General features: G+C 38.8%; 1 protein-coding gene across 1 annotated transcript; it reads left to right on the top strand.

The window, feature by feature from the left end:
- The first annotated feature begins 1,818 nt into the window (after positions 1 to 1,818).
- ncaph (non-SMC condensin I complex, subunit H) lies at positions 1,819 to 25,918 on the top strand. The gene is made up of 18 exons (XM_034091144.2): positions 1,819 to 1,969; positions 3,381 to 3,603; positions 6,066 to 6,156; positions 7,241 to 7,333; positions 7,969 to 8,086; positions 8,750 to 8,889; positions 11,114 to 11,303; positions 12,489 to 12,571; positions 12,675 to 12,856; positions 13,117 to 13,262; positions 16,080 to 16,186; positions 17,031 to 17,150; positions 18,519 to 18,626; positions 18,927 to 19,052; positions 22,091 to 22,201; positions 22,852 to 22,928; positions 24,584 to 24,659; positions 25,580 to 25,918. The coding sequence occupies exons 2-18, from the start codon at positions 3,386 to 3,388 to the stop codon at positions 25,637 to 25,639; spliced, it is 2,046 nt and encodes a 681-aa protein (XP_033947035.1). The 5' UTR covers positions 1,819 to 1,969; positions 3,381 to 3,385; the 3' UTR covers positions 25,640 to 25,918.
- The last annotated feature ends 1,855 nt before the right edge of the window (positions 25,919 to 27,773 follow it).

Genomic DNA, 27,773 nt, shown 5'->3' with positions numbered 1-27,773 from the left:
GTTATGATGCCTGTTCATTTACAGTTAACACGCTCCCCGCTGAATAAGACGTCATCCAATCAGAGTACTAGCACTAAATCGGACAACCAATGGGTGGACCACAAGATGAAAACCAGAATGCCATAGAAAATAACGGGAGGGGATCTTCTGGGTCGAGAAGGTCTCAGCTGGGGAGCCGAGCCTGTCAATCAGATCAGAGCCCCTTCGATCAATTAAAGCCAGTGTACCAGCGTAAAATTGAGCAGGCCCGACTATCCTCGCCCCCATAGGCGCAAATATATTCCCAGCAATCCTGTATTCTGTTTGTGATATTTTCCTCAACCTGACCCAGTATGACAGAGCAAGTTTCTCTCTTCTAAAGAATGCACAAATGTGTTTAATCGCTAATGTCAGACATGTAGCCTACTAATTAAATACATTTGATCCTGCTCAGATTCAACTTTATTGTTATTGCATATATTACAGGTACTGAGACAACGAAATGCAGTTTAGGTTCTAACCAGGAGTGCAAAAAGCAGTAAAGTGAAAAGTAATGTACACAATCTACAGAAAAAATATAGATTGAATTGAAAGATGAATAAACAGTGAGGGGTCATTTTACTTGCAAAGTTATCTTTTAAATTGACAAACATATCGTGGCACAATTCAAACGGGATCGAAAGATAACGTTTGGGGGGTCCTCACCTCCTCTAGGGGGGTCCGGGGGCATGCTAAATATTGAAGTTAAAAGCATCAACCTGGTGCACTTTGAGAGCAAAATGAAGAGATCTATGGATACATCTCAACACCCATATGAAACAGAACTGTAAGCAGATTTACTATTTCTTTATGGATATTTTACAAATCACTCCCCTTTCAAGACCGAAATGTCTGCATGCATAGCAGAAGATGTCATATTTTTTTGAGGAATATTCCAGCCCATCTCTGTTGTGAAACCATGAGCTGCAAAATGAGCGCCTCGCCCCACTGTACTGGCGAGTTGGGTACTTATTTTAATATACCTGGGCAGGCTCTGTTTTGCCGAGGTCCTCTGGCACTTGCGGGCCGCCGAGGGGTGGCGGTGTTTGGGGCAACGAAGAGGACGAGGTGGGCAAAGCCGGCGAGTCGGGCGGGAGGACGGTAGTGTCCACGACAGTGGCCGCGGGTAACGTAATGTCCCCATGATCTGAACTGTTATTACCTGCAGTAGATGCAGTGTTACTGCTGGTGATAAGGGCTGGTTGTTTTAACCATTTTCTGATGTCCATCACTGACTGCTGTGTAAGCACTTTGCAAATGACGAACGCGCAGGGGCACAGGTCACGCGCACCTGACATAATAACGTTACTTACCGTTTAAATTGACCAAATAAATGCAGCAGACAATGTTATTTAACCACAATTAAAATTTATTTTATTTCAACTATCTTCTTCTTCTTATTATTACTACTATTGTTATTGTTTTTATTATATATATGTAATATTTTTCACTTTTAATACAAAAAATAATAATTCACTTTTATTTATTTTTTCACTTTTAATTTTTCAAATGAGGGTGCATAACAACTCAACTGAGGGTGCAATGCACCCTTATGCACCCCCGTAGAACCGGGCCTGGTAGCCTACTCAGATCTTGTTCTTGAGTAAAAGTAGAAGTACTCAGATCTTGTTCTTGAGTAAAAGTAGAAGTACTCAGATCTTGTACTTGTGTACAAGTAGAAGTACTCAGGTCTTGTACTCGAGTTCGATAAAGTCATGTCTAAACAGCGACATTTTACACGATAAATACGGGTTTAAATAGCAGCATTTGCCGCGGAAGGCGAGTGGCAGCAGTGGGCGTGGTATGACGTCATGACGCAAAGTGGTATTACGTAAACCGTTCGGCGCAAAAATTCAAACGCTGAACAGGAAGAAGAAGCTCTGTTCTCTGAATGCGGGATTAAGAATTAAAACAAGAAGCGAACACCAACATCGGATTTACACACTTAGAGGTACATTGAGTTGAATTATTAGGTAGAGATGTTGTGCGTCAGCAGGCTAGATTGCTAACAATAATAGGGAGAACCCGTTAGTATGAGCTAATGCTAACCGAAGCTAATGTTGTTATGCTAAGCGGCATGTTACGTTTTATTTGGGCTTTGTTTTGCTACGTTAGCAAAGGTAGCTTAGCAAATATGTCGTGTTATAAGAGTTCAGGCTATTTTAAATCACTTTAGCTTACTACAGTTCACTTTCACAAGCTGCTGCTGTCCCTTTTGTTGATGTGTAGCTAATCTAAAAAAAACAGAACATGTAATATGGCAACATGTCCACACATCACCAGGTACAGTTTACCTACCGAGGCTTCACAGTTATACTGCCCCGAAATGATTATCTCACACTATGTCACCAGCTGGAGACAGAAAAGCAGGACCACATTAACATCTGTGGGATCACGAGGCTCTGAAAACACTGGATAAAAACTACCTACTACCAGGAGGGATAAATAATCCACAAAGAGTGCCTTTGGGCAGCAGATTCCTGGAACAATACATCTTTCAACTATTTGACTACATCTGAAAAACAGTGGTTACTGGACAGTCAAACACTATGTCAGAAACTGGAGTAAGGGTCTTAGACAGTTAGATAGATTATTGATCTACATTTGGGAAATTATTTTGTTACAGAAGAAGCATCAGTGTGTTCTACTAATACTTACAAAGTGGAACAGAGAATAAACAACCACAATGAGAAATATGATATCAAATATAAACAGTATATCCTTTCAGGATAATTAAAATGTTCTAAAAAAATACTGCAGGTAGTAGCAGGAATATATGCTTACACTACAGGAGCCTAGACATTGTTTTTCATACTTTATGTTGGCTTTTATCTTTGCTTATGTATGGCTTTTTAGTCTGTTATGGGTTTTTAAAGAGGGGCTTTTAACTGGGTATATGTTTCTGCTCTTGTATGTTCTATTTTAATGCCATAAACCTCCCAGGGGCGGCAGATGAATGCGTCCATGGCACATTTACATGATGGACTCAAGTGCTCATGTTGATTAATGGCCATTGTCCCTTCTTAGATAAATACATACACACATCTCGTACCTGGAACAAAAACACAAAGAAATTCGGTCTAAACTCAAATGGGTTTTATTCATGAATTCCCTCCAGTGGAAAACTCTTTATGTGTGTTTCTAAGATGAGATATTAAAGTACTTTATTTTTAACCAATTGTATAAAGCTTGTACTTGCTTACAGTTGTCTTACTGTGTATTATAAATGGACAACGTGAACAGCATTTGAACTCAATTAAATGATCCTCGAATGTCAATAAACATCAAAACACGACGTTCCCTAACTCTTTCCCCCAAAGCTGAAACTCGGCTTCAACGTGTGACCTTTCTGTGATTCTCAGCTAAGATGAGCGCAGCCTCCAGCCCGGTGTCTCGGATCCGTCCGGGGTGGATGTCGTCCGGCCTGAAGAACAGGGGCATGTCTCCGGCGGACTGCAGCACTCCGCTGCTCGCATCCTTCCCCGGCAACGACGACGAGCAGGAGCGACGACAGAGACGAAGGTCAAGGGTCATCGACCTTCAAACGGCCCCTGACTCCTCCTTTAATGACTCTGTATCTCACAGGTAAGCTCCAGAGGTGGGAAGTAGTGGAGTACAAATACTTCGTTACTGTACTTAAGTACATGTTTCTGGTATCAGTACTTTACTTCACGACTTTTTACTTTTACTTCTTACATTTTTAACCCAAATACCTGTACTTTCTACTTCTTACATGTTGAACACAAATACCTGTACTTTCTACTTCTTACATGTTGAACTCAAATACCTGTACTTTCTACTTCTCACATGTTGAACTCAAATACCTGTACTTTCTACTTCTTACATGTTGAACCCAAATACCTGTACTTTCTACTTCTCACATGTTGAACCCAAATACCTGTACTTTCTACTTCTCACATGTTGAACCCAAATACCTGTACTTTCTACTTCTCACATGTTGAACCCAAATACCTGTACTTTCTACTTCTTACACTTTGAACTCAAATACCTGTACTTTCTACTTCTTACATGTTGAACACAAATACCTGTACTTTCTACTTCTTACATGTTGAACTCAAATACCTGTACTTTCTACTTCTTACACTTTGAACTCAAATACCTGTACTTTCTACTTCTTACATGTTGAACACAAATACCTGTACTTTCTACTTCTTACATGTTGAACACAAATACCTGTACTTTCTACTTCTTACATGTTGAACCCAAATACCTGTACTTTCTACTTCTTACACTTTGAACTCAAATACCTGTACTTTCTACTTCTTACATGTTGAACCCAAATACCTGTACTTTCTACTTCTTACACTTTGAACTCAAATACCTGTACTTTCTACTTCTTACATGTTGAACTCAAATACCTGTACTTTCTACTTCTCACATGTTGAACACAAATACCTGTACTTTCTACTTCTTACATGTTGAACTCAAATACCTGTACTTTCTACTTCTCACATGTTGAACCCAAATACCTGTACTTTCTACTTCTTACATGTTGAACTCAAATACCTGTACTTTCTACTTCTCTCATGTTGAACACAAATACCTGTACTTTCTACTTCTCACATGTTGAACCCAAATACCTGTACTTTCTACTTCTTACATTTTGAACCCAAATACCTGTACTTTCTACTTCTCTCAAGTTGAACTCAAATACCTGTACTTTCTACTTCTTACATGTTGAACTCAAATACCTGTACTTTCTACTTCTTACATGTTGAACACAAATACCTGTACTTTCTACTTCTTACATGTTGAACACAAATACCTGTACTTTCTACTTCTTACATGTTGAACCAAATACCTGTACTTTCTACTTCTTACACTTTGAACTCAAATACCTGTACTTTCTACTTCTTACATGTTGAACCCAAATACCTGTACTTTCTACTTCTTACACTTTGAACTCAAATACCTGTACTTTCTACTTCTCTCATGTTGAACTCAAATACCTGTACTTTCTACTTCTCACATGTTGAACACAAATACCTGTACTTTCTACTTCTTACATGTTGAACTCAAATACCTGTACTTTCTACTTCTCACATGTTGAACCCAAATACCTGTACTTTCTACTTCTTACATGTTGAACTCAAATACCTGTACTTTCTACTTCTCTCATGTTGAACACAAATACCTGTACTTTCTACTTCTCACATGTTGAACCCAAATACCTGTACTTTCTACTTCTTACATTTTGAACCCAAATACCTGTACTTTCTACTTCTCTCAAGTTGAACTCAAATACCTGTACTTTCTACTTATTACATGTTGAACCCAAATACCTGTACTTTCTACTTCTTACATTTTGAACTCAAATACCTGTACTTTCTACTTCTTACATGTTGAACACAAATACCTGTACTTTCTACTTCTTACATGTTGAACACAAATACCTGTACTTTCTACTTCTTCCATGTTGAACCCAAATACCTGTACTTTCTACTTCTCTCAAGTTGAACTCAAATACCTGTACTTTCTACTTCTCTCAAGTTGAACTCAAATACCTGTACTTTCTACTTCTTCCATGTTGAACCCAAATACCTGTACTTTCTACTTCTCTCAAGTTGAACCCAAATACCTGTACTTTCTACTTCTCTCAAGTTGAACCCAAATACCTGTACTTTCTACTTCTCTCAAGTTGAACTCAAATACCTGTACTTTCTACTTCTTACATGTTGAACTCAAATACCTGTACTTTCTACTTCTTACATGTTGAACCCAAATACCTGTACTTTCTACTTCTTACATGTTGAACACAAATACCTGTACTTTCTACTTCTTACATGTTGAACACAAATACCTGTACTTTCTACTTCTTCCATGTTGAACCCAAATACCTGTACTTTCTACTTCTCACATGTTGAACACAAATACCTGTACTTTCTACTTCTTACATGTTGAACTCAAATACCTGTACTTTCTACTTCTTACATGTTGAACTCAAATACCTGTACTTTCTACTTCTTACATGTTGAACTGTTGTATGTATCTTGGAAGCTTATAGATAATCTCATTTCTGTGTTCAGCTCCTCGGGGACTCCTGCTGCCGTGCCCAAGCTGTCGAACGCGCAGATCTCAGAGCATTACTCCACCTGCATAAAACTCTCCACTGAGAATGTGAGTATATTTATAATGTCTGCATCACGGGGACATCATCAAGAGTCTCACACATTGTCCAACTGAAGCGTATCAATAATTACACTGGTTGTGTTTTACATTGTCCATGCATCAGGTTATTTATTTATTTGTACCCATGCTGTAGGTAGACTTGGTGTGCAGGTAAAAGACAAGGGATCCATTGTGACACACATCCCGAACAACGTAGGTAGGGATGCTCCGATCACCGGAATCAGTATCGGCCCATCCGATTGAGTGGGCGGGGCCTATGGGGATCAATCGAGTGGGCGGGGCCTATGGGGATCAATCGAGTGGGCGGGGCCTATGGGGAGCTTCCACAACATAATTATTACATTCAAATGAAGTACATAATTCAAGTTTACATTAACTTTGGATGATAACACGGTGAGATGAGCGGAAGCGTCTCATGCAGCTCACTGATCCAGTAATGACTGACCCGACAGTGAAGAATACATGTATGTATAACTAGTTTAGTTCCAGAGGTAGATCAAATAGCTACGTGTGTTAGGTCTAACTCCCAGTGTGTGTCGCTCCGCTCTCCGGTCCGTCACAGCGGGCGCAGCTGCAGGGCTTCTGCTTCACACGCATTGCATACGGCTATTTTATTGTCGGACACCTTCAAACTAGGGATGGGAATTTGAAAGCAAATGTATATTCAAATATTCGACCCCCCAAAAAACGGTTAACCGGTTAACCGAAATGTAAACATCCTATAAAAAAAAAATTGGGTAAAAAAATAATTTTATAAACAAATTCATAACTCATATTCGAATACATGAATCATTTCGAATATTCGATTAATCGTTCCCGTCTCTACTTCAAACACTGCCAGACCGGTGACGCCATTTTGGCGAGCTTGTTTTGCCGCGCACGGAGAAAAGTGTCATGTATTTTACGTCATGTGACCATCGGCTCTCGCGATAGGCATTTTTACAGAGCCCCGATCGATCGGCAGAGAGTGAGGATCGGAGCATCGCGAAACGTAGATATCTATCTTTCTGTAATAGTGGTAAGACTTGAAAGAAACAAATACCTATGCATTTCTTTCTTCTTGTGTTGGCAGAAAATCACCACGAAGAATGCCTTTGGGCTGCACCTGATTGACTACATGGCTGATATCCTCAAACAGAAGGACTCTGAGCTCACGAACTTCAAGGTATGAGTTGATCTTTTGTGTCCACTCTTACAACAACTCCCTTGTTTCCTGAAGTTGAAAAACATGTATCTGTTTTAGCGAAGACTTTGCATCGCCTGTAGAACAAAGCGTGTTTTGATCACTTTATTAATCAGTAAGTATCTTTTTCTTTGGAGGAACTTTGATTTCGGACCTACAACGTTTTTCATTCTCCTTTTCGAAGGTCTTGAAGTGAAGTCGAGCAGCCATGTGTGAAAGGACGCTTTCTTAACGAGTGTGTTATCCGACAAACAAATCAACCTTCTTACTTTGATCAAATCTGCAGATTAAAAGCCCGATTATGGCGATGGAAAAATCGTTATCAGAATTAATAATGTAATGTATAAATACTTATTTTTTATTGCATAAATATTTGAGTTTTAACCTTATATACAATGTGCACATTTTTACAAATTCTTACGTTTTCAAAATATATATTTATTTTATATCTTGGAACGTTTTAATACATATCTTATTTAATTTAATTGTAGTCTTTTATTAAACGTCTTATGTTGTTTGATTTAATCTAATTATTTTATTGCACATTTCTTTACTAAACTGTTATTCTAAATACAAAAATCCCCTTCCTGTGTGTTCTGTGTGCTTTCCTCCTGCAGGTGGCCGCCGGTACTTTAGATGCCAGCACTAAGATCTATGCTGTGAGGGTAGATGCTGTTCATGCCGATGCCTACAGGGTCCTGGGGGGTCTGGGGGCCGAGACCAAACCTGGAGAAGGTGAGACCCTCTCCAATGTGTACTTTCATACGTTGTCGGATTTAGGGCTGAACGATTCATCGATTTTAAATCAGGATTTTTTTTTTGTTCTTTGTGTATCATTCATCCACACCAATCAGAAGTGCTGTGCTCTACATGTACTAGTCATTGTTAACCAATCAGAAGTGGCCCATGATAGCAGGTGATAGACAGATTGATCCAATCACCTGCCAAGTGCTTTTGAAAGTGCCTGCCCTTTCCAAATGGCTTCCAATGGAGCTTTCCTAGATGCTTTCTGAGTCAGGTTACTGATGCTCCATCACGTGTTTCTATGACAGGGTGAATCTTTAACTGAAGCTTGACTTTAAAGCAACCCAACGGAAGGTTCATGTAAGTTTAGTTCTTTCACTCGGGCTGACGGGAGCACGTTGATGCGACCTTCCTAGCCGGAGATATGGCCGCATTTTACAATAAGCTTCCGTTGGGTCGCTTAAAAGCAAATATCTGGAATCGCAATATCTGTCAGAAACATCGCAATTAGATTATTTCCCCAAATCGTGCAGCCCTAGTCGGATTTGAATAGACTGAATCACGCTGGAGATGGCAGGATTTATGACCATTTCCCTACACATGAATCCAATATGTGAAAAATTGTGTGTACTTTTTTTGTTCACGCATGAACAGACCAGGGTTCAAAAGATGATGAACACGACGGAGATGGTGAAGCGACCGCGAAGCAGCCGCGGAAAAAGAGACCCCCGAAGAAGACTGTGGAGCAAAACCTGGCAAACATCAACAGCGCCGAGTCTGAGAGGAAGTGTGAGGTACGGGGGCGTCTTGACAGGAACACGTTTAACACCTTTTCTAATGCGATGATAGTTGGGCAGAATCAACGGTTCGTCTTAATATTTACCATTTTCTAATTCTTAAAATCTATTAAATCAACGGTTTTTATGCTCGAACTCAGGAACTAAACCTGTGTTTCGAGCTGATAATGTAGTTCCTTTCCTAAAGTTAAACATATAATATGTAATAATTCTGCATTAAAATATATTTTAAAAACCCGACGAGACGTTTGTTCGATATTCTGTTAATTTGTGTACTTGCATCACCTCGAGATATATATAATTTAAATAAGAATTACTCCGATTTTAAATCAAATAATAATTACACTTTCCCGTTTAAAGTATGAAAAAGCTAAGTAGCAGCAGATAAAGCAAGAAGTGGAAAGTAATGTAGGATAGTCGCTGCAGGATAACGGTAGTAAGTGCTTCCCCGAGGATGGAGTCATAGCGGCGGTGCTAAGGCACGTGGGCCCAGCATAATGTGAGAGCGCAGCGCGTGGAATTTTTGTGTGTGTGCGAAGTGCGCCCCGCCAGTTTGTTTCTGTGTCTGCCAGCACAAGAAAGGCTCTTGAGGCCTAGTGCCAGGGCCGGCTCTAGACAATTTGCTGCCCTAGGCGAGATTTTAGGCAAGATTTTATATATAAATGAAAAATCTCTACAAAAGACAAATACACTACAAAAACAGAAACTTATTGACAGGTAATATCCGTCAAAATGGCTTCAAATGTATTCAGTATTGTATGAACATGTTTTAATTGGGGGGTGGACGTCACATCCTCTAGGGGGGTCCGGGGGTATGCCCCCCCCCCCCCCCCCCCCCCCCCCCCGGGAAGATTTGTTTTAACATTTTAAAGTAAAATGCTTCAATCTGGTGCACTTAGAGCACACATTACTAGAGACCTGATCTAGGGGGTACAACTCTAAAACACCCATATGAAAAAGATCGGTTTACATTTTATTAATCAAATAAGTATGTGAACATAACCAATCACCCATAGCCAATAACAAATACATGTATCTTTGTTGTTCATTCATATCTTATTTGACCTAGTTAACATTTATTTATTCGTGCATATTTTTGTATCCCTCCAACTTTAAACGATATTTTTGGTTTACTGCCCTATAGTTTACATTGGAATGATTTCAAACCTGTTTTTATTTATCCTAATAATTATAAAGGAGTGCCTTGGAAATATGTGTTTACATAATTTGTGGCCAAACGCTTGAGACCCACTGAGATAAATTAAAAACAAAAATTAACTTATCTAAACACTCAGAGTCCTTCATCCCACTGAGCCTCTCAGTCTGACAGGAGAGCTCTCCTCCACCCGGTTGCAGAACCATCTTCTTATATCCGTTAGCGCAGCTAGCACCAGATTCTAATAACAACGGTACCGGTGCGCCCTCTCTCCCTCCCAGAGCTACCACCGCAGCGCTCCCCAGATCTGGCGCCCTAGGCGACCACCTATGTCACCTATGCCAAAAATTGGCCCTGCCAGTACATACTAGGGATGCCAGTGATTATTCGATTATTCGAATATTCGTTACAGTCTCCGTAATCGAATATTATTTTAAAAATCGATTTTATTTATATATTTTTTATTATTATTTATGTATTTTTTTTCAACCAAAATATAGACTAATGCTAATAATAGTAATAGTATTAATAATTGTAAATGGCCATTGGTCACACCACCGGTTTGTTTTACTGTAAACTTGGAGGAAGCCTGCGTGCGTCGGTCGAATAATCGATTATTATTCGCCAGGGCTGCCGAATAATCGATTTTGATCATGGTCAGTTTCTGGCAACCCCAGTGCATACAGTGGCAATGTTTCAAGATTTAGCAAAAATACACCTTTGTGGAACATACAGTAACACAAATACTACAAATCCACATAGCAAACAATCAAAAATGAAAAAGGGTCGCCACTTTTTTTTTGGGTACCTGGCGGACGCCCCCTAGCAGCGGCACGCATATTTCAGCAGCGGCACTGCGCCGCCACTATTTGTATATAGGGGAAACACTGTTACTATATATAAGTATATATTAGTAACGGTGGGTTTTATTCGGTCTCCTGTAATCGCGTTGTGTTCCCTTAAGTTTGTGATGGACATTTTACCCTGGACTCTGTTTGAGTGCAATATATAATATGTGTTGACCTTGCAGCTGTTTTCATGTGACATCTATACATCCCCCCCCAGGTGGACCCCATGTTTCAGAGGATGGCCGCCTCGTTCGATGAGAGCAGCACGGCGGGCGTCTTCCTGTCCGTCCTCTTCTGTGAGAACAATCGCTGCGAGCTGCTGTTTCCCTCCAACATGACCCTGCTGCAGTCCACTCCCTCCTACTCTCCCCCCCGGCCCCTGACCGTCCCTGCATCCCCCTTCATGGGTAAAGAAAACATTTAAAAGGATGATATATTTCTGGACCCTGAAGGCAGCATCTATCTTGTTCCCTCCACAAAAAGCCAATAGGATATAAAAATAAATAATGTCATTGTTTATGATACTTATCTGTTAGTTTAGCAGGAAAATCTCTACATGCTACGACACTTTATGATTTCTGAAGTAAAAAGCTAATGTTGGGCTATAAAGGAACTACAGCACGGTCACATGACTTCACGTCACCACCGCTAAGCTGAAGGCGGCTAATGCTGGGCTATAAAGGAACTACAGCACGGTCACATGACTTCACGTCACCACCGCTAAGCTGAAGGCGGCTAATGCTGGGCTATAAAGGAACTACAGCACGGTCACATGACTTCACGTCACCACCGCTAAGCTAAAGGAGGCTAATGTTGGGCTATAAAGGAACTACAGCACGGTCACATGACTTCACGTCACCACCGCTAAGCTGAAGGCGGCTAATGTTGGGCTATAAAGGAACTACAGCACGGTCACATGACTTCACGTCACCACCGCTAAGCTGAAGGCGGCTAATGTTGGGCTATAAAGGAACTACAGCACGGTCACATGACTTCACGTCACCACCGCTAAGCTGAAGGCGGCTAATGCTGGGCTATAAAGGAACTACAGCACGGTCACATGACTTCACGTCACCACCGCTAAGCTAAAGGAGGCTAATGTTGGGCTATAAAGGAACTACAGCACGGTCACATGATTTCACGTCACCACCGCTAAGCTAAAGGCGGCTAATGTTGAGCTATGAAGGAACTACTGCACGGTCACATGACTTCACGTCACCACCACTAAGCTAAAGGAGGCTAATGTTGGGCTATAAAGGAACTACAGCACGGTCACATGACTTCACGTCACCACCGCTAAGCTAAAGGCGGCTAACGTTGGGCGTGATGACGTTTAGTCGTCTCATTGAGACACTTGTTAGCAACCTCTGTTTTTAAATTCCCCAGTGGGGTATTTACTGGTGAAGTTTTTGTCATAGGACAAACATCTATTGAACCTTATTTCAAGATAACAACCATAAACACATTCAGAAACCATTGACTTCTAACAGGAAGTGATAAAACGCTGACTATTTTCTGGGTTTTTGGACTCATTCCCGCACCACTCCATGGAACACTGTTCCTCAGTATAACATCCTCTCTGTCTCTTACAGCTGGACTTCAGCGCTCCAAAGAGAAAACTTCCATCTGCCCGTCGCTGCAGGACTTCTCCTTCACCAGCTGGGACCCTGAGCAGGTCAGAGAAACCACCAAACCGTACATTATAAATTCCATTAGAAACATATTTCCAAAGGTATTCGGGCGTCGTAATAATCCAGACCCTGTGACCCTCCCTGCAGACGATGAACCAGCTGCTGGAGAAGATGCAGCAGGGCGACCACGTGTTCGATGTGAACGCTGAGCCGGAGCCCGAGGAGGACGACGGACCCGACTTCGACGCCGACTACGACGATGCCGACTGTGAGGAAAGGGGGAAGGAGTTCATGGAGGGCTGCGAGGCGTCAGGATCCGGCAAGGGGAGGTAAGAACTTCTCTGAGAACGCCACAGAAGTCATTCAGACCCTGGTCGCTGTGGTTGAAACACCTCAAAAGTTTCCTAGCCCCCTGGGAAAGTTACAAAGAAATAACAAATAAACTAGGGGCAGAAGGCCTTGGCAAATAGGTGGGACTTAAGGACCTTTTAAGATTTTACTTTTCTGAGTGACTTAAAGGGTTAAAATACAAACAATCGTGTGTGTGTGTGTGTGTGTGTCCCCTCACGTTGCTGTGTTGTCGCATCAGGGACGTTATTCCCATCGGAGAGGGAGACATCGCCACCATGTGTCTGCAGCTGTCCTCTCAGCCCAGAGAGTATTCCTACTTCAGCCCCAGAACCATGGCCGCCTGGGCCGGGCCCGGGTACTGGCAGTTCAAACCCAAACACAAGCGTGAGTTGAAATTAATATCAAGAAGAAGTAGAAAGTTCAGGTATTTGGGTTCAACATGTGAGAAGTAGAAAGTACAGGTATTTGAGTTCAACATGTAAGAAGTAGAAAGTACAGGTATTTGAATTCAACATGTAAGAAGTAGAAAGTACAGGTATTTGAATTCAACATGTGAGAAGTAGAAAGTACAGGTATTTGTGTTCAACATGTAAGAAGTAGAAAGTACAGGTATTTGAATTCAACATGTGAGAAGTAGAAAGTACAGGTATTTGTGTTCAACATGTGAGAAGTAGAAAGTACAGGTATTTGAGTTCAACATGTAAGAAGTAGAAAGTACAGGTATTTGAGTTCAACATGTAAGAAGTAGAAAGTACAGGTATTTGAGTTCAACATGTAAGAAGTAGAAAGTACAGGTATTTGAGTTCAACATGTAAGAAGTAGAAAGTACAGGTATTTGAGTTCAACATGTGAGAAGTAGAAAGTACAGGTATTTGAGTTCAACATGTAAGAAGTAGAAAGTACAGGTATTTGAGTTCAACATGTAAGAAGTAGAAAGTACAGGTATTTGAGTTCAACATGTAAGAAGTAGAAAGTACAGGTATTTGAGTTCAACATGTAAGAAGTAGAAAGTACAGGTATTTGGGTTCAACATGTAAGAAGTAGAAAGTACAGGTATTTGTGTTCAACATGTAAGAAGTAGAAAGTACAGGTATTTGGGTTCAACATGTAAGAAGTAGAAAGTACAGGTATTTGAGTTCAACATGTGAGAAGTAGAAAGTACAGGTATTTGAGTTCAACATGTGAGAAGTAGAAAGTACAGGTATTTGTGTTCAACATGTAAGAAGTAGAAAGTACAGGTATTTGAGTTCAACATGTAAGAAGTAGAAAGTACAGGTATTTGAGTTCAACATGTAAGAAGTAGAAAGTACAGGTATTTGGGTTCAACATGTGAGAAGTAGAAAGTACAGGTATTTGGGTTCAACATGTAAGAAGTAGAAAGTACAGGTATTTGAGTTCAACATGTAAGAAGTAGAAAGTACAGGTATTTGAGTTCAACATGTAAGAAGTAGAAAGTACAGGTATTTGAGTTCAACATGTAAGAAGTAGAAAGTACAGGTATTTGGGTTCAACATGTAAGAAGTAGAAAGTACAGGTATTTGTGTTCAACATGTAAGAAGTAGAAAGTACAGGTATTTGGGTTCAACATGTAAGAAGTAGAAAGTACAGGTATTTGAGTTCAACATGTGAGAAGTAGAAAGTACAGGTATTTGAGTTCAACATGTGAGAAGTAGAAAGTACAGGTATTTGTGTTCAACATGTAAGAAGTAGAAAGTACAGGTATTTGAGTTCAACATGTAAGAAGTAGAAAGTACAGGTATTTGAGTTCAACATGTAAGAAGTAGAAAGTACAGGTATTTGGGTTCAACATGTGAGAAGTAGAAAGTACAGGTATTTGGGTTCAACATGTAAGAAGTAGAAAGTACAGGTATTTGGGTTCAACATGAGAGAAGTAGAAAGTTCAGGTATTTGTGTTCAACATGTAAGAAGTAGAAAGTACAGGTATTTGAATTCAACATGTAAGAAGTAGAAAGTACAGGTATTTGAATTCAACATGTGAGAAGTAGAAAGTACAGGTATTTGAGTTCAACATGAGAGAAGTAGAAAGTTCAGGTATTTGAGTTCAACATGAGAGAAGTAGAAAGTTCAGGTATTTGTGTTCAACATGTAAGAAGTAGAAAGTACAGGTATTTGAATTCAACATGAGAGAAGTAGAAAGTTCAGGTATTTGAATTCAACATGTAAGAAGTAGAAAGTACAGGTATTTGAATTCAACATGTGAGAAGTAGAAAGTACAGGTATTTGTGTTCAACATGTAAGAAGTAGAAAGTACAGGTATTTGAATTCAACATGTAAGAAGTAGAAAGTACAGGTATTTGAATTCAACATGTGAGAAGTAGAAAGTACAGGTATTTGTGTTCAACATGTGAGAAGTAGAAAGTACAGGTATTTGAGTTCAACATGTAAGAAGTAGAAAGTACAGGTATTTGGGTTCAACATGTAAGAAGTAGAAAGTACAGGTATTTGTGTTCAACATGTAAGAAGTAGAAAGTACAGGTATTTGGGTTCAACATGTAAGAAGTAGAAAGTACAGGTATTTGAGTTCAACATGTGAGAAGTAGAAAGTACAGGTATTTGAGTTCAACATGTGAGAAGTAGAAAGTACAGGTATTTGAGTTCAACATGTAAGAAGTAGAAAGTACAGGTATTTGAGTTCAACATGAGAGAAGTAGAAAGTTCAGGTATTTGTGTTCAACATGTAAGAAGTAGAAAGTACAGGTATTTGAATTCAACATGTGAGAAGTAGAAAGTACAGGTATTTGTGTTCAACATGTAAGAAGTAGAAAGTACAGGTATTTGAATTCAACATGTGAGAAGTAGAAAGTACAGGTATTTGAATTCAACATGTGAGAAGTAGAAAGTACAGGTATTTGTGTTCAACATGTGAGAAGTAGAAAGTACAGGTATTTGAGTTCAACATGTGAGAAGTAGAAAGTACAGGTATTTGGGTTCAACATGTGAGAAGTAGAAAGTACAGGTATTTGGGTTCAACATGTAAGAAGTAGAAAGTACAGGTATTTGAGTTCAACATGTAAGAAGTAGAAAGTACAGGTATTTGAGTTCAACATGTAAGAAGTAGAAAGTACAGGTATTTGAGTTCAACATGTGAGAAGTAGAAAGTACAGGTATTTGAGTTCAACATGTGAGAAGTAGAAACCACCTTTCTGTTTTGTTTTTCTAAATGTACTTTATCTTTTACAGTGGACCATATGCCCGACAAGGAGCCGCGTAAAAGGAAACTCAAGAAGCCGATGGAGATCGACTTCAATGATGACGTCAACTTCGACGCGTTCTTCCGCACCACCAGAGTAAGAGACACAAAATATATCCACTGTTGCATTGTGGGATGACATCGGAGTGTTGTAGGGAGAGATCTCAGTATGCAGAAACGCCCCTGTATAATTTGTAGCTGTATTTAGCCTCCTGCCCCTATCTAGTTCAGTGTTTCTCAAAGTGTGGTCCGTGAGCGACCCCTAGTGGTCCGTGAGTATATTGGTCAAATGTCACATTTTAAATAAATAAATGATACATTCAAAGTGTTTCTCAAATTGTTTAAAAGTGACTAGTATAGGTGAACAATGCTAAATAAACGGAACACTGTAAATAATGAACTTGTGCTTATCGTTGAATTCATGTTAAACTGGGGACTGCGACCATGTTTTACTGTATTTTCTATGTAGAAAATCCACAGCGGAGGTTTGTGTCGTACTAAAAGCGGTGCATTTTGCATATCTCTCAGTAGCCTTCGGACATGAACTCCGTAATAAATCTATTTCACATGAGGTGTAAAACATGAGCATTTTAAATTGCTTATGAACAAAATACTTGTAGAATGTGTAGTTGTATTTGTTGTTGATTTAATGTGTGAACGAGGCGATACAGAGAAGGTTAGGCTGCATTTGTTATAAACTGTTGGAGTGGAAAGCAGGCCTATTGTTTTTGGGGAGTTCGGCGGTCCGTGTGTGTTTTTTATTATTCGTTAAGTGGTCCTTGGTCTGAGAAACACTGACGTAGTTTCATATGATACCAGTATCTCCACTCTAGCGTTAAAGCTGATCCTGCTACAGCTGCTTCCCGACGAGGACTCCTGGGTCGTAGGGACGTTTTTAAAATGTTATCCAATCTCACATGTCCTCCTTTCTCTCTTCTCAGGCGGCCACCACCATCAGTAAGTCTGCCCTCAGTGTGAGCAACAAGAAGACCACTCTGCCCGCAGACTTCCAGTTTCCCCCAGAGAGCCTGTCCCAGCTCAACCTCAAGCCCTCCAGCTCGGTGGGTGAAAGGTCAAAGGTCGACACGCAATGAAACACACGTCCCCTTCAGAAATACAGTTAACAGTTGGCTGAAGCTTGACATTATTCATCAATTAAGTAAATATCAGCAAAAATGTCGCATATTTCTAATGGTTGTCAGCGTTTTATTCTAAATTACATAAACAGAAAGTTTATACATGCTACAGTTTACATGTAATGTGCCCTGAGTATCTGTAACTGTTTGGATGGATGGATGGATGGATAGATAGATGGATGGATGGATAGATGGATGAATAGATGGATGAATAGATGGATGGATGGATAGATGGATGGATGAATAGATGGATGGATGGATGAATAGATGGATGGATGGATGCTTTAATGATTAGACTTTATAATACAATACTTAAAATACTTTAAAACGAGAATTAAAAATAAAATGAAAAATATGATATCATATATGAAATATCAACAAAAAAAGATACAATATTCTGGATGATTAAAATAAAAAGTAAAAAATACAACAGAATCCAAAAATACTTCAGGTCTCATGTTTTTGTGTTTTAATATCTTGTTTTTGTGTTTTAATATCTTGTTTCTGTGTTTTAATATCTTGTTTTTGTGTATTAATATCTTGTTTTTGTGTTTTAATATCTTGTTTTTGTGTTTTAATATCTTGTTTTTGTGTATTAATATCTTGTTTTTGTGTTTTAATATCTTGTTTCTGTGTTTTAATATCTTGTTTCTGTGTTTTAATATCTTGTTTTTGTGTTTTAATATCTTGTTTCTGTGTTTTAATATCTTGTTTCTGTGTTTTAATATCTTGTTTCTGTGTTTTAATATCTTGTTTCTGTGTTTTAATATCTTGTTTTTGTGTTTTAATATCTTGTTTCTGTGTTTTAATATCTTGTTTTTGTGTTTTAATATCTTGTTTCTGTGTTTTAATATCTTGTTTTTGTGTATTAATATCTTGTTTCTGTGTTTTAATATCTTGTTTCTGTGTTTTAATATCTTGTTTTTGTGTATTAATATCTTGTTTTTGTGTTTTAATATCTTGTTTTTGTGTATTAATATCTTGTTTTTGTGTTTTAATATCTTGTTTTTGTGTTTTAATATCTTGTTTTTGTGTTTTAATATCTTGTTTTTGTGTATTAATATCTTGTTTTTGTGTTTTAATATCTTGTTTTTGTGTTTTAATATCTTGTTTTTGTGTATTAATATCTTGTTTTTGTGTATTAATATCTTGTTTTTGTGTTTTAATATCTTGTTTTTGTGTATTAATATCTTGTTTTTGTGTTTTAATATCTTGTTTTTGTGTATTAATATCTTGTTTCTGTGTTTTAATATCTTGTTTTTGTGTATTAATATCTTGTTTTTGTACCTGTAGTTGACTCAGGAGGGCCAGAAGAGGCTGTCAGGAGAGCTGGGAGAAGGAATCGGAGATTACGACTACAACAACGCCAACGACACGGCCAACTTCTGTCCAGGTCTAGAGGTCTGAACTGCTTCATATCTTTATTTACATTCAATATGTTTTTATTAAAACCAGTTCCTCCCCAACCCTGTTTATGATAGGAGGATCTAATGATGGAGGATTACCATCAGAAGTCTTTTTAATATTCCAGCTCTTCTCCTTACAGAATTATTTAAACTTTCTTCACAAAATATTCAAACTTTTTTCCTAAAATGTCCCTAAAATATTCTGAAAATGTAACAGCGTCCAAAATCTAACTGTGTGTGTGTGTGTGTGTGTGTGTGTGTGTGTGTGTGTGTGTGTGTGTGTGTTCCTCTGCAGGGTGGAGACAGTGATGATGACGCTGAAGGCTTTGCAGACGACCCTTCAGCAGAAAGCTTGCCCCCCCCCTCTCTGGAGGACATCACCACCTACGGGGAGCAGGACTTGGTGCCCGAGCCGCATCGGGTCAGTGCCAGGCTTTAATGCTCAAAAGATGTTTTAATAATATCTTTACGCACAAAAATCTAATTATACTTCACTGGAATTATCTCAGAGAATGGATCGGATAAGATGGAGCTTTATTTATTTATTTATCCCCTTGCAGCAACAGTGTCAGAGTTGAAAACAGGATTCACACAATGTAAAGATAAAAATAGAATACAATAATAATACAGAAAAGAAAAAGTGATAAAGTCACTATTTGAAACAAGATATCACAGTAAATAGTTGAGTATGAACATGTTACATATAGCACACATAGCATTTACAATTAAACTGCAATATTAGGCACATAGAAAAATACATTTCTTTAAACACACTTTCTCCTATTTGTAGCCAATAAACGCCTCCCTGTTTAAAAATATCAATATTTCTGAACACATGTTCCCTTAAACTAGAGTTCATTTAGTTAAAATAGGTGTTATCTTTATATTGTTTAACATAATACCGTCCCCAATATTTTAGGACATCTTTGAAATCCTTTTAAAGTTCGTGATGAAATTGATAGAGAACAACAATATCTTGTACGTTAAAAACAAACACACAATACATGCGTCACGTGAACGGCGGTCGATACAAATTCTGAAGTTTTTGCCAATCCGATCAGAAATGTAAGAAAAACGTGGATTTGTGGATCTTCAAAGAGCCCGGTCACGACGGCCAGTCAGGCAAACGATCACATTCAATCATCGGAAATCGACGATCGGGCTCGATATGCGGTTAAATATAGCTGTAGGCGATCGATGCCCATAGATGAGTGACATCTACGTCACTTTACGGCCCCGCCCACTTTTCGGGGAAATCAACATTTGAACGGCGATCAAACCTGAAGCCACAGAGCTCTTCTTTCACGGCCCGGCCACACATCGGCGTGCGCTGAAGCTTGCTGGCGGGCGTGTCTGAAACTCGACCAACAACCAATCACGTGAATCTCCCGCCCCTGACACACAAGCAGCGGTTTGATTGGCTAGAGCTCGTACTGGCATACGATTCGATTGGCTGACGCTTCTGCCGAGGCGTCAAAAGTTGAACATTGCTCAACTTTTGCCGCGAGCCACGCCAGCAAAGCTCCGCGTCGCTTCCCACGATGCAGTTCGGCAAAAAGTGACGTCGCCCCATTCAAAGTGAACGGTGAAGCGTCAACGCACGCCGTCGTGTGGACGGGCCGTCGGAGTCCTTTCTTCTCAGAGGAAGTACAGAAACACTGAACTCTGGATTTGTTTTAATGTCTGAGGTGCAATAAACGACAGCTTGTTGGCATGGTAACACAATTATTTTCCGCCTCGCTCATGAGAGTAACAGCTGGCGAAATTACAGCCTCGCCTACTGATTTTAATTTAACCGTATATCGAGACCGATCGTCGATTTCAAATGATTGAATGTGATAGTTTGCCTGTCTGGCCGTCGTAACCGGGCTCTTTGAAGATCCACAAATCCACGTTTTTCTTACGTTTCTGATCGGATTGGCAACAACTGCAGAATTTCTATTGACCGCCGTTCAAGTGACAGCGTCGTTCCCCCCCAAAGTGGGCGGGGCCATACTTTTCGCCCGGAAGTGACGGAGGTGTTACTCTCGTCTATGGGTCATGTGAAGTTGTTTTTTTTGCTACACTTGCCTCATAATAAAAATAATATAATAATAATGAAATCGTCCTTTTATAGCAAAAATTACCTTGATCTGTAAAATCTAGGAAAATAATTAAATGTAATGGTGTTGAAACCCCACAAAAACAAAAATGGTGATATTCCCCACCCTTAAAATCACACTGTACAGTTCACATTTACAGTTTAATATTCCATCTGTCACATACTTGTGTATAATAACTTGCTTTACATCTTCTTGTTGTTCATTTTCTACTTTCTTGTTCTTTTAATTTTTTTTGTACAATGCGTTGTCATAGTATGGAAGCCCATTTCCGCCACTTGAAAAAAATAAAATCCCCATGAAAATTCATAATTATGAGATAAAAAAGTCGAAATAATGAGATAAGTGCGCATGTGGCGCTGTCTTCAAAGGTCCCTTCATCACCTTGCTGCTCTCCACCATGCAAACGGCATCTAGTCCTAAATAAGGTAACTATTACAGGTGACTTTTGTAAATGTTAGATGTTAAATATAGCCTATATTGCAGCTACACTACAACAATGCAGTTTATAGCTTTGACATTACCCGTTATAAATATAATATATATGCCTATAGTTGTGTGGTAACGTTCACGGGTTAGAGTTAGAGCAACTCACAGCAGCAGTATGCCTACACTATTGTCATTAGTGGCGTGAACGCTACCACAAAACTATAGGCATATATATTATAGTTCATAACGGGTAATGTCAAAGCTATAAACTGCATTGTTGTAGTTTAGCTGCAATATAGGCTATATGTAACATCTAACATTTACAAAAGTCACCTGTAATAGTTACCTTATTTAGGACTAGATGCTGTTTGCATGGTGGAGAGCAGCAAGGTGATGAAGGGACCTTTGAAGACAGCGCCACTGCAGCGCATGCGCACTTCTTATCTCATAATTATGACTTTTTATCTCATTATTTCGACTTTCTTATCTCATTATTTCGACTTTCTTATCTCATTATTTCGACTTTCTTATCTCATAATTTCGACTTTCTTATCTCATTATTTCGACTTTCTTATCTCATAATTATGACTTTTTATCTCATTATTTCGACTTTCTTATCTCATTATTTCGACTTTTTTATCTCATTATTTCGACTTTTTTATCTCATTATTTCGACTTTCTTATCTCATTATTTCGACTTTCTTATCTCATTATTTCGACTTTCTTATCTCATTATTTCGACTTTCTTATCTCATTATTTCGACTTTTTTATCTCATAATTATGACTTTTCATGGGGATTTTATTTTTTTCAAGTGGCGGAAATGGGCTTCCATACCTTTATGCTGCTGCAACACAAACATTTCCCAAATTGGGATCAATACAGTTCTTCTTATCTTGCCTGTAGTTAAATGTTTGCTTTCTGTATTGCAGGTCAACAAGATCGAGATAAATTACGCTAAAACGGCGAAGAAGATGGACATGAAGAGACTGAAGAGCGGCATGTGGAGCCTCCTGACCGAGAGCCCCGACAATCCGTCGCAGGTAAAACACACTCAACGGTTTACTTTGTATCTTCAGGTGTTTTGCTCAAAGTATTCCAACTTTTTCCTTTACATTTCTGGACATTTCCAGATTTTTTTTGGGAAAATGTAACAACTTTTTTCTCAAATTATTTAAACCTTCAACATTAAAACTTTTCTCACAAAATATTAAAACTTTTTTTCACACATTTTCAAACTTTTTTTCTCAAAATGTTTCCTCAAAATATTCAAACTTTTTTTCACAAAGTATTTAAACTTCTTTCACAAAATATACATTTATATATATAAAAAAAACACATTTTCAAACTTTTTCCTCAAAATATTCTTAACATTTTCACAAAATATTAAAACATTTTCTTCTAAATATTCAAACTTAAGTATTCACTTTTTTTCACTAATTATTCAAACTTTTTTTCACAAAGTATTTAAACTTCTTTCACAAAATATTCAAACTTTTTTTCACAAAGTATTTAAACTTCTTTCACAAAATATTCAAACTTTTCACACATTTTCAAACTTATTCCTCAAAATATTCACACTTAAAATGTCAGATTTTCCCCCTGAAAACCGGATTATTAATGAATCACTTCTTGTGCTGGAATTGAGAGATTGACCTGTGTGTTTCTGTTTATTGCCCTGGTGTCCCTGCAGGAGACGGATGCTGTGGAGAAAACAGAAGTGTTTGGAGAGAAAGCTTTCAGTCAGACCACACAGATCCTGCTGCAGAGGTACGAGCAACAAACTAACAGATTTCAATATTTTGAGATCAGGGTTTCTACTTGGTTATAGAAGACCAGAGATGGGAAGTAAAAGTACTTTCGTACAATTTAGAGGTACTTTACTTGAGTATCCCCATTTTATGCTACTCTTAGTACTTCTACTCCACTACAGTTCAGAGGTAAATGGTGTACTACATTTATTGAATACCTTTACTTACTTTACAGATTTGGATTAATGATGTGGAATATAATCAACAAATGTAATTAAAATCAACGGATCTGTATATAATGTAAGTATTATAAGTCTAAGTAGCAGAAAACACACATAGTGCACTAATCTTAAAGAATTTTTTTATTTTTATTAATAAAAACAGAAAAGACATGTGTGCTAACAAAGAGTCAAAACAACATAAAGAAAATGTATACGTACTGTGTGTGTGTGTGTGTGTGTGTGTGTGTGTGTGTGTGTGTGTGTGTGTGTGTGTGTGTGTGTGTGTGTGTGTGTGTGTGTGTGTGTGTGTGTGTGTGTGTGTGTGTGTGTGTGTGTGTGTGTGTGTGTGTGTGTGTGTGTGTGTGTGTGTGTGTATTTCACGGGTTGCTAAATATTTTGTGCGTGTGTGTTTATGTTGACAAGGAGGTTTAATAACTGTGTGCTACACAAAACGTGCAGTCGGTTTCATTTTCATCGCCGTTCGTAGAGTTAGCAGGGTATTTTTATCTTAACTCTCGTCCCAACATTTTTTTGTATCCTCCCCGACCCTATTTTTTTCGATGACGTGACGCCCTTAAGCTCGAACCCTGCCTGAGTACATGGTCTGAGTACTTCTACTTTTAATCAAGTACCAGATCTGAGTACTTCTACTTTTACTCAAGTACAAGATCTGAGTACTTCTACTTTTAATCAAGTACAAGATCTGAGTACTTCTACTTTCACTCAAGTACAAGATCCGAGTACTTCTACTTTTACTCAAGTACAGGATCTGAGTACTTCTACTTTACTCAAGTACAAGATCTGAGTACTTCTACTTTTACTCAAGAACAAGATCTGAGTACTTCTACTTTTACTCAAGAACAAGACCTGAGTACTTCTACTTTTACTCAAGTACAAGATCTGAGTACTTCTACTTTTACTCAAGAACAAGATCCGAGAACTTCTACTTTTACTCAAGTACAAGACCTGAGTACTTCTACTTTTACTCAAGAACAAGATCTGAGTACTTCTACTTTTACTCAAGTACAAGATCTGAGTACTTCTACTTTTACTCAAGAACAAGATCCGAGAACTTCTACTTTTACTCAAGAACAAGACCTGAGTACTTCTACTTTTACTCAAGAACAAGATCTGAGTACTTCTACTTTTACTCAAGAACAAGATCGGAGTACTTCTACTTTTACTCAAGTACAAGATCGGAGTACTTCTACTTTACTCAAGAACAAGATCTGAGTACTTCTACTTTACTCAAGAACAAGATCTGAGTACTTCTCCGATCTCTGTAGAAGACTCCATTTTGTATTTTGAGCACGGCAAAGGTCCTGCAGGTTTTGCTCATTTGTTTTGAAACCCAACAAAACACTGTATAAAATATCAGATAGTTCCTATTGTCCTTGAAGGCACCGTGTTTGTACTCTGATGTAAAATGCATGGTGGTTCTCTCTTTGTCCAGACTGCCGAACACCATGGCTCAGAACCTCTCGGTGCCGCTGGCCTTCGTCGCTCTGCTCCACCTCGCCAACGAAAAGGTGACATTTTGTTTCATAGATGTATATTAATCAGAATCAGATTTTTACTTTATTATTTGCCGTGTGTGTGTGTGTGTGTGTGTGTGTGTGTGTGTGTGTGTGTGTGTGTGTGTGTGTGTGTGTGTGTGTGTGTGTGTGTGTGTGTGTGTGTGTGTGTGTGTGTGTGTGTGTGTGTGTGTGTGTGTGTGTGTGTGTGTGTGTGTGTGTGTGTGTGTGTGTGTGTGTGTGTGTGTGTGTCATGTAAAGCAGCCCTGGGTCTCTTGAAAGGCGCTGCACAAATATAATCTATTATTATCAGAATCAGAAACAGGTTTATCACCAGGTAGGTAACACGTACGAGGAATTTGACTTGGTGTCGTGGTGCATACATGAAAGTAAAACACAAATTATAGCAGTATATATAAAAAATATAGCAGTATTTACATTGAATATGGTTGAAGTAGAATTGGTGTAAAATATGTGTATTGAAAAACAAGATGCAACATTAATGTAATGCATAAAGTCTGTGATGTGGCTGAGGGTCAGGGACAGTTTGGGTCCCGCTTATTATGCTTGGCGTTTTTAGCATCTTCATATAATACTTTCTTTATTTAAATAAATAAAGAATACAACGTCTGGAGATTTTCTGTTTTATATCATATTTAAGGGAATGCCTTTTGGATTGAAAACAAGACATTTGAGAGTAAATGATGTGCATGTAATTGGAGGTGTTGCCCTACTGCTATAATATACAGTCGAGTATTCTGCTATTCATTTTCTTTTAAAGACATAACGGGGAAATGGTTCCAAACATGCGGACTAAAACATTGTACAAGGGGATATTTTAGTATTAGACGTGTGGCCATGTATTGAAGAATGTAAACTACTAATTTCCTTTATTGGAGTTTTAAAATGTGGAATATTCTTTGTCTTTGTCACAGAATTTGGAGCTGGTGAAGGTGGAGGACATGTCGGACATCATCATCAGACAAGGCCACTGAGGAGAAATTAGTTATGGGAATATGTTACCTCTTCCTTCTCTCCTTAACTCTTTACTGTGTTCTATCTATGTGGTTCTCGCTTGTTTAGATTTTATAATGTTTGTATTCGTCCTCCAGCAAATAAAGTGTGAAGTAAAGAAATCTTCCTCATCCTTTGAAGAGAATTTCCCTTTTCCTTTTTTATTCTTTACTCTTCATGTTAATCCTGTCTGTAGATTGTTTAAACTGCTCAACCGCAGCACAACATGTATATTGTCAAAAGAATAAAACCCTTTTTCTAAAAAAAAATGCCTATTTCATGATTAAATGCTTTAATATTTGAGAAATATATAATTTGTATCTGTTCTTTGTGCCTAAAAAGAAAATACTTCACGTCACCACCGCTAAGCTAAAGGCGGCTAATGTTGGGCTATAAAGGAACTACAGCACGGTCACATGACTTCACCACCGCTAAGCTAAAGGTGGCTAATGTTGGGCTATAAAGGAACTACAGCACGGTCACATGACTTCATGTCACCACCGCTAAGCTAATGTTAGGCTATAAAGGAACTACAGCACGGTCACATGACTTTACGTCACCACCGCTAAGCTAAAGGCGGCTAATGTTGGGCTATAAAGGAACTACAGCACGGTCACATGACTTCATGTCACCACCGCTAAGCTAATGTTAGGCTATAAAGGAACTACAGCACGGTCACATGACTTCACGTCACCACCGCTAAGCTAAAGGCGGCTAATGTTGGGCTATAAAGGAACTACAGCACGGTCACATGACTTCATATCACCACCGCTAAGCTAAAGGCGGCTAATGTTGGGCTATAAAGGAACTACAGCACGGTCACATGGCTTCATGTCACCACCGCTAAGCTAAAGGCGGCTAATGTTGGGCTATAAAGGAACTACAGCACGGTCACATGGCTTCATGTCACCACCGCTAAGCTAAAGGTGGCTAATGTTGGGCTATAAAGGAACTACAGCACGGTCACATGACTTCACATCACCACCGCTAAGCTAAAGGTGGCTAATGTTGGGCTATAAAGGAACTACAGCACGGTCACATGACTTCACGTCACCACCGCTAAGCTAAAGGCGGGCCCCTTTAAGTTACATTTTGTCATGATAATAAAATCAACCGTTTAACATGTCTCTCAAATGGCTCCTTTAATCAATGCCGTATTTGTTGTTGTTGCAGCAGACTCATAGAGGGTTATTTTTAGCTGCTTGTGCTTCCCAGCAGTTGTCTGACTCAGTATCAAGGTGTCGCCCTGCCCTGCTGATGGAGGAGAAACCGGTCGGTGCAGCAGTGACGGCGCAGATCTGCAGGGAGGAGCACAACATTAAACACTTATATAACCTTTAGCTAGAGATACAGTCAGTCAGGGGTGAAAGAAGTAGATTTAAATCAAGTTGGCAATACAAAGAAGAACAAATACTCTGTTACAGTAAAAGTCCTGCATTCAAAATGTTACTCAAGTAAAGGTACAAACGTTTTGGCTTCAAAATAAAGTACTAAAAGTAGGCTACTCATTATGCAGATGAGTAAAAGTAGAAGTACTCAGATCTTGTAGCCTACTTGAGTAAAAGTATAAAAGTATTCTCATCAAAATATAGTGAAAGTAGCGACAGTAAAAGTAGTCGTTGTGCAGATTGGTCCAGTTCAGAATAATATATCTGATATGTTTTAGGTGCAGCTAGTTTGAATCACTTTGTAGACTGCAGGGTAGCTGGTGGATTCACTCCAGGTGGAACTACAGTCTGATTTAACACTTGATTATATTTCACATCTTTCATCCAGATCTGTGAAGTAACTAAAGGGATTAAATACATGTAGTGGAGGAAAAGTACACCATGGCTGGAATGGAATCACTGAACTGGTTATCGGTGTCTTTCAGAATGTAGTGCTTTTAATGATGTCTCCTAGACATATCAAATGCCTTACATTTTATAACAAAGACACTCAGATCCTCCAATGCATTTGTTTTAGAAGAACCTGAAAGTATTACACAATAAATCTGGGGGAGGCTGCTTTCTGTTTTTATGGAATGAATTGGATCGTACAGCAAACCATTTAATTTGGGGTAATTGTAGTCGTATCACTGTTCGTGTGTTATTGTATAAAGTGTAGGAAAGGTGG

The sequence above is a fragment of the Pseudochaenichthys georgianus genome, chromosome 9 (genome assembly GCF_902827115.2).
Source record: "Pseudochaenichthys georgianus chromosome 9, fPseGeo1.2, whole genome shotgun sequence".
NCBI lineage: Eukaryota > Metazoa > Chordata > Actinopteri > Perciformes > Channichthyidae > Pseudochaenichthys > Pseudochaenichthys georgianus.
The sequence above is the reverse complement of the archived record's forward strand: the minus strand, read 5'-3'. Positions and strand labels throughout refer to the sequence as shown.

Coding starts and splice junctions, on each gene's coding strand:
- ncaph (XM_034091144.2), top strand. CDS start 3,386: ATGAGCGCAGCCTCCAGCCCGGTGTCTCGGATCCGTCCGGGGTGGATG. Junction 3,604..6,065: donor AATGACTCTGTATCTCACAG/GTAAGCTCCAGA, acceptor TTCTGTGTTCAG/CTCCTCGGGGACTCCTGCTG. Junction 7,334..7,968: donor CTGAGCTCACGAACTTCAAG/GTATGAGTTGAT, acceptor TTCCTCCTGCAG/GTGGCCGCCGGTACTTTAGA.